The sequence below is a fragment of the Malurus melanocephalus genome, unplaced genomic scaffold, assembly GCF_030028575.1.
Source record: "Malurus melanocephalus ecotype Western Australia unplaced genomic scaffold, MMel_1.1 scaffold_8, whole genome shotgun sequence".
In the NCBI taxonomy this organism is placed as follows: Eukaryota; Metazoa; Chordata; class Aves; order Passeriformes; family Maluridae; genus Malurus; species Malurus melanocephalus.
In genome coordinates this window covers 6,350,658-6,371,065 of record NW_026623240.1, presented here as the reverse complement: position 1 = coordinate 6,371,065, position 20,408 = coordinate 6,350,658, and the positions used below count along the sequence as shown (strand labels likewise).

The following is a 20,408-nucleotide window of genomic DNA, read 5'->3' as shown; positions in this document are numbered from 1 at the left end:
AAGATGAGACCCTACCTATCTGCAGTAGCCAAATTTCTGACAGTGGCCTTCACCAGGAAGTAACAGCAATTCTCTGTTGTAATGCATTTCCAGGCTACAGCCAGAATTAAGTATTCCATTTCACACAGCCCCCTGCCAGCATCCCTCATGCATATTGCGCCCCTTCTTTCGCACTGTGTGAAAATTTTGATAGCATAGTTTTAAAAGCAAAATTAAGAAGACAAAATGAGTGCCCAAACCAAGAAACACTTCTCTTCATATTAATGGAAAATGTATCTATCCTTGAATGCATTTTAAGTGGTACAAAAGTTCACAATGTGTATCTTAGTGATGGTATTTCTTTGAGCATTCACTGTCTCCATCACTGAAGCAGCAAGCACATGTACAGTACATTACTGTGATTCTTGCAGTATGTTATTATATTTATTTCTATTGCAGAGCACGTTAAATGGTTGCTTAGAACCCATGAAAGTGGGGCAGGACAATAATAAGATTTGCAAAAGCCCTTGAAACCACACCCTTCTCCAAAAAGRAGGCAGAAATACATATACACACAACTCTCTGGTTTTCAGATGTTTCTGAGTCTTCTAATATTGATTACTTTGAAAAGAATCTTTACATGTACCAGTGAATAACAAAAGTGCTAAAGACATCCAACTCCTGATAGATAAACAGCATGTGCAAGGAGGCTGTGTTTGGAGATATCATCTCTCCAGTCTGCCAGCTACATATGCCAAATCACTGAGGCTGTCATGGCCATTTACATGGGGAGTTGTTTAAAAAATCTACTGAGAAAAATAACACATGGAAAATGGCAAAAAGTACAATGTGGCCCAGCAAGAGCCTCTTTTTCTAATCAGGTCCTGCTTTCACTACATTTTCATAGGCAACTCCCTTTGCTGTAACTGTCTGGTCTCCAGATATTGTMCATGGATCTGCTCATTCTAGCAAAGAATCTTGGAAGGAAAATGCATGAAAAATCTTTAGACAATAAGCCAGAGAAAGTTGCTCATGGCTGCAGTGAGCTGGTCACATCAGAATGTTTTCAGAGTTTTCTGTTTCACTGGGCATCACTGTTTTCTGTTTCATTGGGGTAAGAGTATTTAGCATCCCATCTGAATGGAGTGGGAGCTGTAGGTGTTCAACACCTGTAGAAATTAATCCACTTCAGCAGTAATTTAGGTCCCTTCTGTTTGTTTGGTGCTGAACAATGGTACGAAATTGTTAAGCACCCCTGAGACTWCAGCATTAGATGCAGGAACACTTGCCTCCCCGACTAATGAAAACAGAGGGTTAGAGCCCCACAAGCCCTCTGGTAATTTCATGCTGGCAGTGTACAATGCAAAACATGCAGGGACCTAAACACTCTTCAAATGGAGGGCCTGAGGTTTTTTTTTTCACTGAAGATATGAAAATACAGAGGAACAACATGCAGCCTAACAGCTGGTTTGGGAGAATTGGGCTCTCATACTGTAAATTTTTTTTCTCACATTCACTAGTATATATTTCTCRACAAAATCTTCTGGATCTCACCTTTAAAGACACTGAAGCGGAAAACCTTGCTGAACTGATATCCAGATCTGTCAAATTTGGGACTCAATGCTCTGATAGCCATTCTGCAGGCAGAAGCCCTGAAAAAGTTGATGAGCACATTAATATTTCAATTAGTTTGCAACAGGTTTTTATTCTGGGRAAGGGATTTTCCTTACATGACTTGGAGATCTGGGGCTGTGCTTCTCCCCAGAGCCCTCAGGTGAGAGTAGATGAAACTTGCCACTTGCATGCTGGGCTCCTTCAGCACAGCATCAGCCARTGTCATCACTATTGGCACTCCTGGCTTGGTTTCAAGCAAAACCACTGCAGCTAACATTCTGATTCGAGGGTGAATTTTGTGATTCAGGAAAATCTCAAGGGTAATAGCCTGGACCTGAAAATAATAGATATATTCAGTTTAACTGTGTGTTTGAACATTTTGCTAATAACCACCCATCACCAGTGAATGATCTGTTTCATCATTAGCACAGTAAAAATTTKGATTATTTAATTATTATGGCAACACTGTTCTGGTTTCATAGACTGAGGGCTGGAAGGGGCATTATAATCATGTAGTTTGATGTCCTACACAATCAAARCTGAGGAACTTCCACATCAAGTCTTTTACCCCTTTTTGAACTATCCCACTCTAGGTAAAAGATCTCATGAATCCATTACATATCTGCAATTTCAGTGATCACTTATCCCTACTCATAAGGGTACAACTTATTTCTAATAATTTGATCTTCTGGGGGACCTTCTGCTAAAGAATAGAATAAAAACGAAACAAATATAACCCAACTTATTACCAGAAGTCTCTATGCCATATAGGCAGCTTAAACCAAAATTTTTTACAATAAATGTAATTTCCTCAGTACTACTTGTGATTGATGTGTTTAACCTCAATAATACTCACAACCAAGATTACTTTTGTACTGGAATCTTTGCAGTTTCCAGGGGTGCCACTGAAGCCTTTGGTCCTAACCCTAATCATTCACATCCTTTCAAATGGATGTGGAAGATGTGCCACTATTCTGGCRAATTCTCTGCACAGCCCTGTTCTGCCTGGGAGTGTGCATATCCATGAGCTGTAATAATCCAGAAAACTTCAGCAAACTTTGGGAAAACGCTAATTGGTTTCATTAATTTGAATGTGTTGAATATCAAATACCAATGTAAAAGAGGTGACCAAGATGCAGTAGAAGCTTTGTAAATGCAACCTTTTCAAATTAAACAATAAAAAAGACATGCCATAAATTAAATATGATTAATCCGAGTGTGGGSATGTAACTAGCTGTAAACCAGGCACTAGACTGTTTTTTGAACAAAGAAAAAAAGTGTTCACAATCATTAACWTGGTCCAGATCAATTTTCTCCAAAGAAAATGCATAGAAAATGAAACTGAGTGGTCTGGGGCAAGTGTGGAAAGCCAGGCCAAAGAGCAATCAGAGATTCAGTGTTGTTTTCAAACAACAAATTGACTTTTTTTCTTCCTCAGCAAATACCTTAACTYCTACCCTTGCAATTCTCTCACCTCCCTCCCCTGCATTTCCCCATCCAGCTCCTGCACTCTACTAAATTGTTTCTTTATTCTTTTTCTTGAAAGCATACGCTAGCAACTATTGTCTGTGGATCAATACATGCACTCAAATTGGGAGTCACATGCAAAAAATGAGTATAATGGAAACATTGATGCTGATTAATAGGTGAATAGTAAATGAAAGCTTTTATTTTACTTTTTTATATTAAGAATTTACTTATATAAAACAAAGAATTTCAACATCAGGAAAAAAAAAAATCTTGAAAACCTTGAAAATGTTTCCTTTTAAAAGGAGACTGCTTTAAAGTGAAAATGATTGTAAAGTAATGCCCGTGGTAGATGAGAGTGTGCTGGAGTAGCCATTGTATGAGATCTAATAATTATCTCAGTCAGGGACAAAACTCACATTTAGTAAATGCTCTGTTTATGACTTAAACCCGCACAATGTCTGTAAATTTGTAATTAGGATGCAAACCCCCAGTATCTGTTTACAATAAAATCTGGTCTTGAATTGCGATTAGATGTGACACTCAGTATTAAATGTCAATTCTCYGAAAACCTTGTTTTGTGGTTCTTTCACATACCAAAGGTGAAGTAGTACTAAACACATTTGGGTCAAYAATTTGTTTTCTGTCTAATGTCCTTGGAAGCTAAATGTTTGCAATGGAAATACTGATTTATCTTCAACAACAATGAATGTATTCTTTTAATGGGATATTTTTTTGTTGCTGTCTGAAATACTGGAGGTTAATGTCAAAAGATATAAGACACGCCAACTAAGGAAAGGCTAAGTAATTTTTTTTTTTAAATAATGCTATATTTGAAAAAAAGATCTGTTAATATAAACAGCCTTGTAAGTGCAAGTCACAAGGGCAAAGGAGGCAGATTTGTTTCCTTACCATTTTGGGGTCTTTTAGGCCTATGTTTTTCAGGGCCATCACAGCAGTCGAGTGGACCCTGAGTGGCAAATCCGAGGCAGCAGCTGCATATCCTGGCAGAAACTTCTTGATGTGCTTGATGCTGGCTGGATGTCCCACRTTCCCAAGGGCTTTCAAAGCCAGGCAAATTTCTTCTGTGCTAGACTTGCTCAGTGCCTCTGCTGCAAAGCCATGAAGAAGCTGAAAAACGAAAACAAATCTGTTGAGTTCAATTCCAGCTCTTATCTGTATTCCATCCATCAGGCTATTCTGGAGTTTGACTTCCATAATTTCAGTTTGTTCAATTTATTTATTTTAAATATTTTCAAATCCTTTTTTCTCCTCATGAATAGAACATTTTATTCATAGAACAGGTATATAGCCAAGAAAGCTGCGATGAAAACTTCTTCATCACTATACCTTGAAGTTATCAAATAAGATTTCTAAAGGAAAAAAGAATGATTTGGACCTTGCTTCCACTGTCTTTCAGGGTGAGTTGGGAACTCTGAAATAATGCTGCTTGAGCATCTCTGTCTCGTGGTTGAAGACAGGTGCAAAAACAAAGATACAGTTAAACCTTCAGACCCTTAAAAAAAGGTCCCAGAAAATAAATATGGCTATTGGTGGTGCCCTAAACCAGCCATGACAGACTCTTTTCAGTGTGGATTAATAGATGGAAAATGAGATCATTGCCAAAAATCAGGTCATTTTACAGCCTTTATTATAAAGCAACTAGATCACACTTCCATTAGCATAGCAAGATTAGAAGGAGTTGTCTGAAGGCTGAATAAGAGAATAGAACAAAATCCTAATAGATAACAGTTTAAAATGATAACAAATAGCTCTAAAAAAGAAACTGAGATGTTAGAGAATAATTTCAGTACAGATTCTGTGCTTTAAAATAACACATTTGGGATCTCTTGATGGTGCAGAAACAGCCTCCTTGATATTACTAATCAAATGAAGGGACATTTGAAATGCATTGAATAAGCCTATACAATCATTTGCTTTGGGAAAGAGTTTCCATTCTCTGACACAAGGCTTCTCAGAGTTAATTAGCCCAAGAGCATTGGTGGCAATTGTAGCACAGGAGATGTATGGAGGAATGTTGGCCATGTCTATGTATTACAGGAGAAAAAAAAAATCACTTCAGACACACAGTGCATTTGGAACAGCCTGCTCTCACTGGGGATGGTGGATTGACGGGTGCCAAAGACAGAAYGAACATATTTCTGTTTCTCTGCCTGTTATTGGCTGAGTGGTTGGCCTCTGTAAACCGTGACATGCATCCTCAGAACTGGGAGATGCTATTTAATGACTATTCAAATTGTTTTGAGTTCTGCTGATTAAAAGCAGYGTAGAACAGGGAGGGTATTACTGTCATAAAAACTTTAGAGCCTGAGTTGATGAYTGGGCTTTGCTTCTGGCTGAGATTTATGAATTCAGGCAAAAATCTGGGCTTTTGTGTCACTTAATTTATATGTATAGATAATCCCTATATTTAAAGTATCTTCAAGCAATGCCATGGGACTTCATTAATAATTAGCAATAAAGCAGTCAGAGATACTCAGATAGAAAGTGTTAYGAATTGTTTGCTTCTTCCTCTCACTCTCTTTCGTGTGCTAATCTAAAGATAAAAACGCTGCATTTAACCAACTGGGGCTCCTTTCCCCAAAGGAAACGCTGTAGTGGAGCGAAATACGGCTTTCTGAATAATGAAGAAAGAACTCAAGGCTTAATTTTTCTTTTAAATGATAAATAACAATGAGATTACCTGGAGACATTCTGAGCAGGAGTCTGAGGAGGAGCACTGCTTGTGGCACAGGGAYGCGTAGCTGAGGTGGCAAACCTTCCCAAGCACAGAGCTGGAGCGTGGGCAGTGCTTCTTCACAATGAGCTGGGGAGAAGAACTTGGCTCATTATTATTATTATTAATGAACAGAAACAGCACTGAAAAATACTTTTCTGCCCAATGAAAGACAAAACCAGACTTTTGATAATTTTTTTGTTGATGGATTTTCAGTTGATCAGTGGATAGCACTGCTAAAAAGTAATCYTAAGCAACATCTGGAAGGCAGATCTGGTGCTTTTATGGTGTTTCAGGTTTAAATTTGGCACAGGCTATAATCCAAAGGGGGAATATCACTCAGTTMTGGAATGGGAAAAGGTAAATTATTGAAGAAACATTCATCATGTTTTATGATTGCCTCAGTTACAAGTGCAACCAATTTGAGATTTGTTATGAATGGAGCTCAGTACCTTGGGCAGACAGGAATATTTTGTATAAATGTGGGAGCTGACAGGACATCAGCCCACTGCTTTGTCATGTGGGAAGCAGAGCATCACCACACAGTAACTGCCAGGCTGTCACAGCTTTCACTGAGGGTAAAACTCTAAAACCTCACTGAGGCTCATTGTGTCTATCTAGGGTAGGCAGAGATAAATCCTTGCTTCTGAGGCTGAGATTAAACCCTGCATGAACAGAAAATATTGCAAAGAGAATTACACTTTCTTCTATGTGGCCTTCACATTGACATAATTCCCTTGATTTTGATGGATCACAAATTCATACCCATCCTTCTAGGTCAATTAGGACAAATACATGGATACAACAAATATGTATTTCTTTCTCCTTGTCTTTGTAGACAGTCAGAGATCTAATCTGATGCAACTATAAAGCACATTTGGAAAATGCGAGACTAGAAACCACTGTTTGCAGCAATAACTTCTGTCCCTGAGGGGTATTTTACTCTTTATTTCCTGTTTCATTCCAGACTCTTTGCTCTTTTTGATTTGAATTCTCCTCCCCTTAAGACATCCAGGAAACAAAGCCCTTTCAACCTCRCTAGAGGATRCAAAATCTTTATATTTTYAAAGCCTTTACTAYCTCRTCAAAGGAATAAATACAACAGGTGKTAGAACCAGYAAAGAGTGATTTGGGAGTGCTTGGAACATCCTACCGTTGCCTCCTCCATCAGATCCCGGGTTGGAGTGCTGGAGTGCAGAGCCACGAGCACAGTTTGGGTCATTTCCCAGCTGCTGAGCTCCTGCCTGTCCATCTTGTGGCGCAGGAACCTGAGCGCACGGTGACTGGACGCTGCAGGGACGATATCCAAAATGTGGCGCCTGCAAGAGGAAAGGAAAGCAGCGTTTTCACATCTGCCTCTGAATACAGGCACTCCAGAGAGTCTCCAGCAGATGAAACAACACCTTTATTGCCTGTACCTGTACGCTGGTCTATTGGAGAATTGCTTCCACACCGACTCGTAGTTCTCCTCGTTTGCTGCACGGAAGAGGTGCAGGAGCTTGAGGGCTTTTGCTGGTGCATCACTGGGAAGCTGCTCAGAGCTGGACTCCACTAATTCTTGCAGGCTTTCCTCTATCTGCAGAAAGGTGAAAAGGCAGGAAGCTCACAGGCATTGTTTCCCACATGCACAGATTTTAATCTCCAACAAAGAATCCATCCAGGGGCTGAGCTTTACCTGGCTTTCCACATCTTTTATCTTGAATAAGTGGACAGGAAGCTGAAGCAATTCACTGCCAAACTGGTACTGAAGGGACCCACGATTCTGGTATTCCTTTGGTGGGACCTCTGCCCTCTGCTTCTGCACATCAATCAAAACAAGTTTCTGCCTGCAATGGAGAATCCCAGGAAGAACACATGACAAGATGCACGGTACAAACTGGAAAAAAAACCAAAAAAAACAACAAACCCACCCAGTAATTCTGCTTCCCCACATTGCAATGCAGCTACAAAAGGTTTTGTTATTGAAGGCAAAGATATTCACAAACAGATGCATTTGGACTCATGTCCAGAGCTGTACTCTGAGAAGGTTTGCACTTGCATAGCAGGGCTCAGATCAGAGCCAACCTTGGCCTTCCTTTGGGAATAATCTGGCATGAGAATTTACAAAAGAAGAGAGAGGTGAGAAGCTGTGGCCTGAAGAATATCATCGGGAGGATGAGCTGTGTCTTAAGGAGTAAATTATGGACTGTAGAAAACCACAGCTGGAAAACTTGTTCAGAAACTCTAATTAAATTTMAACCTTTTAAGAAGTTCATAAAAGCTGTTATGTGTCTGTGTCTCCTGGAAGCTTCAAATGGAATTGAAAGTTTTTAGATACAATAAGAAATGTTACAGTCTTTTTACTTGCACCATTACAATTCCCTCCCCATTTTGTTTGGAAAGCTGAATGTCCTGGGGACTACAAAAGCAGGTTCTCATGAAGCTTTAAATTGGATTTACCAAACAAAAAAGGACCACATAAATTCAGGATTAGTCTTTGGAAATGTACTCAACCTTTTGAAAACTTTTCAAGAAGCAACAAACAGTCATCATTTGTTGTTAAAAATAATTCCAAGGAGAGACTGTCTTTGTAAATATTTGCTATCTTTTTACATTTTCAGCTAAGGGGATGCAACCTATCCTAGCAATTATGTTTAAAATAGGTCATTTAGGACACTATAATAAAAAGTTAGGCATTTGTACTGAATAACTGAAAACATTCCAAAAGCAATATTGCTGTACAACAGAGTATCTCAAAAATCTCTGTAGAAAATTGGTGTGTTTGTTTTGGAACCTCTATGATCTTCTGTATCATTTCTATTCACTCCTTCCATATGGATTGCAGAGAACTGCTGCAGAAAAATAGCATATAACTGYTTTACAGACAAGCCACTGGAATTTGAATAGAAATCACTCCAGCATCAGCAGAGAYTTTTTCTCTCTTGAAATTTTATACAATATTATTGAAAGGACTTTTGGGTCAGAAAGTATAACATCAGGTGCACTTAGACAGATTTAACTCCCCATTCCAAATCACAGTGAATCTATTATGCTTTCATTTTCATTGTTTTAGGAAGAGATATATCTGCCTAGAATAGGTGGGAAAATGTTATRTTCTGAAGAGAAGAGCAAATGAATACTAAAGATAGGATTAAAATGGTTAAACAATAGTAAGACCTTGGCCTTGAAAGGTGCTGCAAGAGTCTGCTGAACAGGTCTGAAAACCCAGCTCCAGGTGCTGGATAGATTTTTTTTTTTTTTTTACCAGAGAATGCATTGCAGAAATAAATGCATGTTGCTTGAGTCAGATATTCACACCTTCCCAACTATCTTGTATTTATTCCCTTGTACTAGGTAATGCTAAAAACCCAGAGAAAATGGGAAAAGTAAAGGTACTATCCTTCTGGGTGCTGGAGAAGACCTTGCAGCAGACAATCTCTACAGGCTGCAGAAGGAGAGTGTAAAGCATCATAAACCCATTGTCTCCAGASTAATGCTGACTCACAGCAGCCTATAATTTGATTAAAGCACTGTAATTGTATCTGTCTATACCTTGATTGTGTAAGATAGTAAAGGCACTTTCACTGCTCTGTTTGGTTTTTTTTTTGGTTTGGTTATCCAAGTTGAACATGTTCTTATATAATGAAGTTAATCAGTGAGTTATTGACATGAACTTTCTGATGTTGCAGTTTCCAGAACTGTATGTTTTACCAACGAACCCTTGCAGAAGCTGATAGAACAATAAAGATGATAGCAGCTGTACAGTGGGATTGAAGAACACCTTCTGCACAGAGACTTTTATGCAAAAAATATCACCCTTCAGTAGGGCACTCCWATTTACAGAGTCTGTGATTAAATAGGTACCTGAATATTTTTTCAATAGATGAAAAAATTTCATATACTGAAAATTTGTGTGCTTGAGCTAGGAGTATAATTTCATTGACAACAGCTTTCTTGTTTTGCCCCAAATTTCTTTAAGAAATATGCAAAATTTGCTGTGAAAAAGCGAATGTATTTTACATGACTTGTGCCCAATTGTTTTGCAATAAAACCCAATTTCCTACCAAGAAACAGTTTTGATGGGAGATTTGCAAGCAGCCCATGGTATTTAGGAATCCAAAGTCCTATCTAGGTTTCTTGTGAACGAGTCTCCAAGGATCTCTTACTGCATTATTGTTTTCCAGGGAACTCTCTTTCCTGAGTAACTGTCTTTCAAAGTATTTTACTTCAAATATATTAGTTCACAATTTCTCAGATGGAATTACATTTGTTTTGGCTTTTGTGGCATAAATCAAATATCCCTGAGAAATAGAATAGTCAAGTYCTGCCAAGTTTAGCTAACAAAATTTGGATAGCGATGTGCATGTCTCAGATTTACAACTAACAATGAAGGTTGTTTTTATGAGCTGTTTGGGATTTTATGTAATTAAATACTGGCAAACAATAGGCTGTGGAAGTAAAGGATTTATTTCACCTATGGAGCTTCACTCAGATTACTGAGTTGCTGAATTAAAGGAATGTGAACAGTACCTGGCTTCTACGATGGCATTTCCTCCTGTTATCTCGTTGAAGGGTGCAAACTGGTGGATTTCCTCGACATCAGCTTGTGTAATTACAGCTTCACTACGTGTATATTTAATTTTGTAACTGTACGTAGCAGTTGCCTGGGAATTCTTGTTTCTCTTTATAAAACAAAAAAAGAGGAAAGAAACAAAGAAAATAAAAAGTCATTGAACTTTGAAGTTTTGTGACTAGAGGCTATTACATCACCCACTTCTACCCAYTTGTTTTCCAGAGCTGTTTTGTTCATTGGCCATAAGAGCAATCAATGTGAATTCTGGGCACTCACTTCCACGGGAGAGGTCAGGCACGCTGCCTGCCTCCATTACTTTTACTGCTAAGAAGTGTTAGCTGCTTTTTCCTTTTCCCAAATATAAGTAATTGGTCATTCCCTTGAGAAAGAGACACATTTTCTAAGGAGAGCAGCTGCATAAACCACACAATTTTTTTATTTCAAAGACAGGATTATAATAAAATRCAGCAGCACCTGTCTTGAATAGCAGAAAATGGACGTGGTGACAATTTTTTTTTTTACTCAGCAGAGGAGGTGAATTAACTCATGCTGATAATTAATGATTTCCAAGCCAGCTACTCTGAGCTAGCTCAAGTGTGCTTGCAGTACACAACAGTGTGCAGCAGACACCTCTGCTTCTCTGTGGGCTCCTTTTCATACAGAAAKAAAATATTGGCAACTGGATACAGCAGATCTGATTCTTCCCTCATTTTTAGAATTTAAAATGAAGAGTGTGGATACCAAAGGGTGCTCTGCATAAGAATATAGAATTCATGCACATAATACCACTCTTACCTGCTGGCAGGTCTTGCAGGGATGGGTGTATGCTGAACCTGTGACAATCTGAACTTTCTCTTCACAACTGTTTAGGTCCTTGGATTTGGTCACATAGACTAGGTTTGCTCTYTTGTTTTCCTGAACTGCATATGTTGTGTTACAAATGCCTCCAATCCCAGCCTGGCAAAAAAGAGAACAGAGAAATTTACTATTATGCAAAGCTTCACTTYATCACACAAAATTTCCTGTTTAATTCTGCATTTTCAAAATTGCCAATGGAAATGAATGCTTTTTTTTCCGTGATACTCTCCAGAAGCAAAAACAGGATGATCATTACTTTCATCTCTTTTTCACATGTAAAGGTTTTCWGTAAGCCAAATCAGACATGCACTGAGAGAACTAAAATTCCACAAAGTTTCCCTTGGAGCACCAGGAAAGGGGAGTAACAATTTTCAATTAGAGCTGTTGATTATGAAATGAATTGAGGAATATTATTAAAAAGTGTCAAAATATTTTGATCAGTCAGAATGAAATCTCAACAGGAAAGTATTYCAAGGTTGGAGATGACATTCTGCCCTCAAAACTTGCTTTTATAGAGAGCTCATGAATGCCTRTGAAACAGGCCTTGCAATATCAGGTGATCTGTCATAAAGTGAACAGCAATAATTAAAAAGAATTTCAGGATAACAGAGTTGTGAGTTTCCTTGAGTTGGCAGTTTTAGCTGTTCTCCTCAATAATATTTTTAGCACATACATTTATAAGAGCTTTTAAGTCTCTACAGTCAGTGAGATTTTCTAGAGGAAAAAATGTTTGATTGCATTTTAGGAAGAAGAGTTATTTTCATGATTTTTTTTTATTGTTATTGATAGCACAGACAGTGCAGAGAGCAGCTCTGGGCTATGTGAGAGCACTGAAATGGTCTCGTGGTGTTTAGGAAGCAAGACATACCCACTTCATCTTCAGCTTAACAAAACTCCTGGAGACACTGTGTCTTTGGTAAAGGCTAGAACTAGAAATTGCCCAAGCTTTCTGGAAGTCCTGTACTCTAAAAACACAAGTGTGGGGTTCTGCACACTGCAGGGTATGGCAGAGACATTCTGACTTTAGCTGGGAATGTCCAGAKAGTTCAGTGGGAGGAAGCAGACTCGTGCGTGGCTGAATTTTCTGTCTCTGTGCAGTTTATGGCCAGCTCAGATCCCCTTGCCCTGCACCCACAGGATGGGATGTTCACTTTCCCAGGTTAGGCCTTTAAACCTCTCTGCAGCTGAGATTTTAGGACTAATAATGCTTATCTTCCTTTGCAGAATGACTTGAGAATGTCAAGCAAGGGTGCCAAAATTCATTAATCTGCTGTTKTCAGAGAAAAGCAAAGAAAACTTGGAAATTACTCTAGGAGGTGAGGTCACATCTATTGCTTAGCAGTGAGAGTAGAACATATTGCTAACTGAATTAGAAAGAATTAAGATGTGAAACTAGATATGAGAAAATAGTGCTGCAGAATATCCAACAACAGGATTTTTGCATGCACCAAACAGTGTGAAAAATATTAAATCATATAGTTCCTTTCCCAGAAACAACTCTACTTACATAAAGATAAATTTAAAAAACATTAGAATTGCTCTGGTCTACATTTTCAATAAAAATAACATGAAAGTATAATAATTTCAAGGTTTTTGCTGATCTCGGAATTGAATGTAGTCTAATCAATGTAAATATGGTTTCACAAAAACTAAACACACTGCAATTTCTATGGTGAATAGTAATAACAGATGATTGACCTTGACTAATATATTAAAACTTGAAAAACAGTGGAAATTCCAACAGAGAATCAACTGCAACTGTCAAAGCTGTTACAGTAATGTTATGACATATATACTATTTTCTTCCTAAAAGAGGAGCTAGAAGAGATTAAAGTATATATGACTGGTAGAAAAAGTCAAATTACTGTTATTCTAACTTTAATATTAAACTGCATTGTTAAGCTTGTTTTACACAGTGTTTGCATTTAATGTAGGCTTCATCTTTCACAGCTTACTTTCTCTGGAATCACAAGCCAGATTTTCTAAGGGTTTAATTCTGCAAATGCATTTTCTGAAATACTTTAATCAACCAGTTTAACAATCTGCTCTTCTACAGTCCTGTGTAAGTACATCTCCATCAAATGCTGCCCCATATTAAACTTAATTATGATTTCCCAAGCTTAKGTTCTTATTGGAGAAATTTATGTCAAGGATGAATTCAGGAAATGCAATAGAAGAAGCTAAAGATTTATGTGTTTACAAAGCCACCACAATAACCAGCCCCWAACCTCACCTCCTGCAAACTGTATGAGTGCTGCATCTTCTTCATGCTCAGCTCCAGCACGTTCATGATCCCTCTGTAGATGTTCAGACCATCCTCMGAGATGGAATCTGGTGCCATAATGCTTCCAACGTGCCCATTGCTGTACTCAAACTTGACGGGGTGGCTGAGCTGCCCTGTCAGGACCTGGCTCAGTTTGAGGGACCGGGAGAAGGAGCTCGTGGGCCACACACCGTTGTACTCTGCGGCTTCGATTGAGTGGATCTAGAACACAGGGGGAAGAAAATTCCTCTTTCATTTTTTTTACTCCCAGTTAACTTTTTTTCAATACACATAAGCATCTAGGGCTTTAATCACATCAAAAACACACTTTTAAATAACACAAAACCTCGTCAAAGGGAAAACAGGGAAGCTGTCATTTAGCATAACTGGTGTCGATGCACATATTTCTGTGTRTAAATGGAAAGAGAACAGTGCAAATGTGGAGATCTCCACAGCCACTGCACTCYGCTCTGTTTCACAGACAATCCATATTGAAAAAGTTTGACTTGTACAAAGAAATGAGCTAGAGAAGAGCCACATGAAACAGGTTGCTACCTAAAAGTGGTGTGGAAGACCTGCAGGAAATTGCAGGAGAAAGTTAATGTTGCATAAAGCATCATTAACTCCTGTTGTGAACTCTGTCATTTCCCTCACTGGGGTCACAGAGCGCAGGCAGCAATCTGAAACTAATAAACACATGGCCTCTAGGCCAGCCAGACATGCAGAATTAGTTTGAGCAGTGGACAGCACATTACAGAAATTGTCCTTCCCTCCAAGTATTGCTGTGGCAGGGGCTCCAACCCCGCTCTGCATTTCACACTCCAGCCTCAACTTGGGGCACATTGAAACAAGTAGAAAGTTGTGCTAAACTATGCATAAMTTGAATAATTCCTACCCCATGGGAATGGGCATGTTTAGCTTAGTTTCTCGGAGGACCCTTCCCTTCYATATATTTTGACAATTTAAAGAGACTTTTCTCTGACACCTCAGGCTGGCGATGCGGTGCAAGACGGGGATTAATTTCTCAAAAAGCCACACAAACTAAATCCTCATACAGCAAATCGCTGGAGACTGCACTTTCATATTTATTTTTGTTATTGTTGGTGGGGATCACTGCCAACCCCGGTAACTGAAGCTTACGGGGAAGGCTGTTCCGGAGCAAATCCCTSATGCTGCCTCTTGGACATGCTTCTGGCATATTGCACACAGGCAGGTTTGGGACTGCTCTGCAGGGTCAGGGAGAGGTAGTTTTCCCCAGCCCTCAGGGCCCAGGCAGGACTTGGGCTGTCTGCTCGGTTTTGAACACAGCTGGCAATTCTTATTCGTAGGTTTGTGATGAAAAAATTGTCAGCTGGAAACTGCCCAGGGAACACAGCTTTTTGTTTGGGCTGAAYGTGAGCTAGAAGGCTGCAGATGAAAGTTTAATTCCCTGAACCATCCCTCCAAACTGTCTAATTTAAATATAACAGCAGCAAAATAAACTTTTCCCAGAGCAGAAGGGAATGAATATACTATTACCTTTAGCTTAGAACTTGCCCCAAAAGTTGCTATATAGTTTTTTCTTTTCTCTTTTCTTGCCTGAAATAATTTCTGAAATGGAAACTTTTCACAAAGGCAGTAGGGCCAGTAAAATTGTTAGGTGGTTTTAGAGGACAGGAGTCAATTTTTGGTGAAGGCTCACCCTGGCACCCCATGAGCTATTTAGGCAGGAACAAGGGAGGATCTGGGGTAAGGACAAGACTGCTTCTGCCTGTTTTCTGACAGGGAAGCCTTCTACTCATCACTGCAGATGTGTGCTTCTTATTTGTTCGAGTGGCTTTTTTTTTTGTTTGTTTTGTTTTTAGATCCATCCCCTTGTAAATGTTGCAGAAAAACAATATTTCCCATCTAGGTCTATTATAATTTGAACTTACAAAAATGCCCACTAACAGCRGGTTAATCCAGGCTGGAAGGCTACAACATTTACAAACATTTGTCAGACAGTCACCAGTCTTTTCAACCCRCAGTTTTCAATTTGCCAAATTAAAGCTTTTTAATAAAAGATCATTTTTCTTCCTTGTATGCAGAAGACTAAGCAGAGTTTGTGCAAAGCAATTGAGGTGTGCATTTCTATACACTCATTATAAGCAGGTATAGCCTCCTGTTAGAAGCAAAAGTGTTTTTCACATAATCAAAACTCTTGGTAATTACTCAGCATGCAGTAAAAATATACAATTGAGGATGACAAAGAATGTCACTCAGGACCCTTCAGAAAAGGAAGCTAGCAGATGACATTAATTATGCTAAATATTGAATCACATGAAACTACTGTTGCCTTTTGTCTGCTGCTTATGGAATCAGTTGATTAAATAATCCTAGGTTGTACAGTTTGGAACAATTGGATTGATCCAGTAATAAATTATTGCGCATTTCAAATTACATTCCATTGTCTCCCTGACCACAAAGCAGAAGAAATCCTTCAAGCCCAAGGCTGACTTGAGCTGAGAATTACCTGGCAAAGTGCAAATAGAATTTAGGGCGCTGTATAAAAAAATAACAATGTTACTTACATTATCCCTGAGCAAGCACAACACACGATGAAAACTAATTACTTCACAAAAGCTTAGACAAGAAGGTAAGTATGATGAGAATTTTACCTTTCAAATTGAATACATTTTCTTACCCTAATAAGACAAAGTTTTGGCCCAATACCACTAATTTCCACTTTACTTTTTATTCTTATTCCAGCTCGTGCAAGTCCTTTCTCTGGAAGTCCACTGAGAAGTGTGGTTTCATAATTAAATGTATAAACCTTGTTTTCACCAAACTCAGGTTCTGCAAAGAAATGGTTCCCAAAGAATGTTATTCAGAATGTACAGAACATATTAAAGTACCTGTATTTGAATGTATGGAACAAAAAAAAGATGAATTTGTTCACTTTTGCATTGCACCTGAACAAAATTAGCATTGTAAAGCTATATTAAACATTGACATACTTTTCAGATCCTATTTTTAATTTCACTCATAATTATATTAGTTGATAGGAAAATTACTTACGGTAATTAAGATGCTGACTCCCTGAAAGAGAAGAAAAAATAGAGGAATGAAATGACAAAGAAAAGAAAAACCCCACAAAATGTTAATGTATTGTAGCACAAAAGGCTATGTCTCATCTTGTACATATAGCAGAACCCTTTCTAATTAACTTTACTTCTATTTCAGTGACAGCCAAATACCTTTTTTCCCACCTAAACAAGAAAACAAGCAATAAAATATTTTTCCTACAACATGTTAAAGTTCTTGTCAGTGAATGAACTATCTTTAAATTCYRAAACCTTTCCCTRAATATACAATTTTAAATTCATCAAAGCAGAAAAGCTAGATACTTACCCACCAGGGTTAAAACCAGGGCTAATATCAAGCCCCTCATGATGGGGATAAAGTAAAGGTGAAKGAGATGGGTTTCTCTTTTATAAAGGCATGTGATGTCACATGTTTCTTTTGGCATGCTACTTTGACAAATAAGTGTATTCTAGAATGCATATTGATTAATCAGAAAATAAACATTTCTGAGGTCATGAATGCTGACAACTTCAAATCACCTCATGATTTCAAGCACCTTWCTTGCTGTGTAGTTCACCATGTGTGTGAGCCCTGTGAAATTCAGCAGCACACCTTGACAGGTATGCTAAAAAAGAGATCTAATTTTCAAAATTAATGCTTGCTATTTTTTCCTCCATTTGTCTACATTTTATTTATATAGCAAAAACCCCCCTAAAATTAGAAGTCTTCAAATACAGTTTTTCCATCTTAACTGAAATAATTTAGCTTTTTTTCCAGTCCTGTGTTCCATCTCCTGATATTTTACTCTTCATAAGGGTCACTGCTTTGGAGACAAACCTTGCTCACATTGAAACTCTGCTTTTAGAGGAGAATTTGTGATTGATTTTATAGATTTAGGCTTGAGACACCTTACAGCTCATAGGAATGCAATGAGAAACTGCTTTTCCATGTCTATCTTTGCAAGCAGACCCTGTTACCCACACCTGGAGAGACAAAGCTTGTCAGTATGACCATCACATTAGCTTGTGGCTAATAATGAAAGTTTATCCTATGAAAACAGAAGGGAAATTAATCTCTTTGTTTATAAGAAGACTCTAATAAAAAGTGAGCTACATTTCCAGAAGGACCTCAGTGAGCTGGGAGCATTTGGAGCTTCTCAATGGGTTCTCACAGGGCTTTTGCTGCTGTCACTCTTGGGGAAATATATCCAGAATTTCCCACTGGCAGCAATAACATTTAGATCAATCCCTAGCAAAACTACGTCAGGAGGACGTTTGCTCCCTAACTTCAGCTATGCATACTTTTTGCAAGTGTTTAACATTTACTTTGAATTTAAGCTTGTCTTTTGGTCAAATAATAAATTAAATATCAGGTAAAAACCCACCTGCACACAAAGGTCACTGAGGGGGCAGGAAGGAGAGCTCAGGAATGTAAAACCGGTGTTTCCTTGAGGCTGGGAAAGGCGCAACTCACTTGCAAACACTGCACTAAGCCAGGCTGCCAGACTGTATCCTCCAGGGGAACGAGGATTTCTCCAATGGTGCTGTTCTTCAGGGAGGAGAAGGGACAAACCGAAGCCCAGCTCCTGAAGTCTTCACCTTCACACCTGAAAATACGTATACCACAGCCCCCATCAGAGTCCTTTAAATGATTGCCTCATTTACCTGATCAATTCCACCTGATTGAGGAATAATGAAGTTCATTATTTTGGAGCCAGGGCACCTGAGCTGGGGCCAGGGGTGCAGCTGCATGGTCCCTCTACTCCATCCTTGCTCCACCAGGAGTCAAATGAGGGCTCCTTTGCTTGGGCTCCTTCACTACTGTGACCTGAAATCATGAGGATTTTAATATTGCAGCTTTCCTTTATGAGGGGAATGATATAGAATTGGATGGGTAGTCAGACCTTCCCTGAAATTAAATCTGACTAGTAAAATGTTTAAATACATGGTAGACATATGAACCATTACAAGAGATTAATAATTGCTTTGTTGGTTCAGTGTGAGCTCGGGTAGTGAAAAATTAAGTGCACACAGATTTTCCTCCATGTTTTTCCCTTGGGTGCTAAGTTCTGTGAGCTGTGGCAAGATACACCGTGTTTGTGAGCCCTGTGAAATTCAGCAGCACACCTTGGCTCTGTCAGAAATTCCTTACAAACAGTCACACATTTTGCAGCCAGAAGTAAATGCACAGCAGCAAAGCAATACTGTAAGTGATAACATGCAAATCTCCTGCTCAGATCGCCCTGCTTTTATGACACTGCTCATCAAAGCCACAGCTTGACCTCTGCAGTAATATTGTGCTATCATATCGAGCTCAACTAGCTCAGTTCCACAGGACAGAATGTACAAGATAAAGTTTTYATTATATACAGAACTACATGGGAGAGAATATTTGTTTAAGCATTGTTATTACCAGCTCATTGAAATACCTTTTGAGGGACACATACATATTAAAAYAGAACGATAGCATTTTTCAAGTTTMGAAAAGATTTTATTATTAARGTGTAACATGAATAGATTTGTTCTAAATGAGTAGTGAAAAGACTGCATTTCTTTTTTTCTAATGAAGCACACTGAGTCCAAGCTTAAAATCAGCATGTGGATACCTGATTGCTAAAATAACAACGATAATAATTAAGATGGTGCAGGCTGCCATTTTCTCTTCACCTGCAGCATGTGCTCTCTCTTTTTAATAACTCCTCTCTACCCAGGCTTGCTTTCTTGGGGGAGAAGAGAAAGTGATCTACAACAAGGAATTGTTGTACCCATTATTACTTTAAAGGAGCTACCTAATAAATGCAGTAAGTGGAGAGGAGACACAGCTAGAGTTTGAGGGTCATAGCACTGGGCTCTAATCCTCTCTTCAAAGCAGACACATCATTCCAGCTAGTTCCGAGGGAATAAACAGCAGATCTGTCACTGGAAGGAAACGCATAAAAGGAGGAAAAGTAAGAGCCATACTATTTAAAGCAATACAATTTTTCTTAAACATTCAACAGGTGATGTTAGTGAGCAAGAAAACGCATGAAAAATAAAAGAAACCACAGTCAAACAGCCACTCCACAAACAACTTCCAAATGCCTAATTTGGTTGCAGAGGAAGGAAATTTAATGTGGGCATAGGCTTTATACAGAAYCTGCATAATTTCCTTTTTTTTTTCTTCTTTTAGGCATAACAATGAAGAAAAGGAATTGTTAAAAAGTAATGGAAACTATCTTAGGATTTTTTCTTTTAAAGGAAGAGAATATACGATGTTGAGTGTTACAGAGAATGTGATGGCTGTACAAGGAGTGCAGTAAGAGGAGGTAGACTGCTCTGAAATTACAGGGCACTTGCACCATAAATGAAACATGAATACAGCCTAATTAACCTGATTAGAGCTATTGTTTCTACACAGCAATTGTCTTTACAGAACACATTGTGCTTGAGTAACAGAGTCTTATTATCTGCTGCTGTAGTGGCACTGACACTCCTGGTTCTGCATTCACACTGCTGAATTATGGTGCAGCGTTCATTTCCCCTGCTAATGCAGGGCCTAAGGACAAAGCARGGCTTAGCCAAACAGCTCCCAAGCAGGCACAGCAGGTTAAAATASATATAATCCCTTGGCTAAGAGAAGAGATTTCTAGCCCTCAGTTTTCCTCATTTCAAAAGATTTTTAAAAGAAAGCTTCACACCTCTTTCGCATTTAACATTCACTCCTTGAATTTTTTGCTCCAAACATTCAGCATTTGCTAGTGTGGCATAGCCTCCAAGAAAATGTTTGATAATCTCTCCAGAGACRTTTTCTAATGAATAAGAATGTGTTCTAGGCTGGGCTAAATTGCCATGTGCTGATTCTAGTACATTAACAAAGGGATTTTTTACATTAGATTGCTTTAAAAGGTGCTATTTGAT

At 38.6% G+C, this 20,408-nt stretch overlaps 1 protein-coding gene across 1 annotated transcript in view; it reads right to left on the bottom strand.

Annotated features, from left to right (window-relative positions):
- The window catches only part of LOC130577668 (vitellogenin-1-like), a 43,266-nt gene extending 26,387 nt beyond the window's left edge, over positions 1–16,879 (bottom strand). The window contains exons 1-13 of the mRNA XM_057373198.1: positions 16,840–16,879; positions 16,507–16,527; positions 16,133–16,284; positions 13,441–13,692; positions 11,145–11,306; positions 10,307–10,458; positions 7,473–7,623; positions 7,216–7,373; positions 6,951–7,116; positions 5,765–5,887; positions 3,973–4,191; positions 1,710–1,927; positions 1,534–1,631 (exon numbers count right to left, since the gene is read on the bottom strand). Of these exons, the coding sequence (XP_057229181.1) occupies positions 1,534–1,631; positions 1,710–1,927; positions 3,973–4,191; positions 5,765–5,887; positions 6,951–7,116; positions 7,216–7,373; positions 7,473–7,623; positions 10,307–10,458; positions 11,145–11,306; positions 13,441–13,692; positions 16,133–16,284; positions 16,507–16,527; positions 16,840–16,879 (1,912 nt within the window). The remainder of the gene's footprint in view (positions 1–1,533; positions 1,632–1,709; positions 1,928–3,972; positions 4,192–5,764; positions 5,888–6,950; positions 7,117–7,215; positions 7,374–7,472; positions 7,624–10,306; positions 10,459–11,144; positions 11,307–13,440; positions 13,693–16,132; positions 16,285–16,506; positions 16,528–16,839) is intronic.
- Between the last annotated feature and the right edge of the window lie 3,529 nt (positions 16,880–20,408).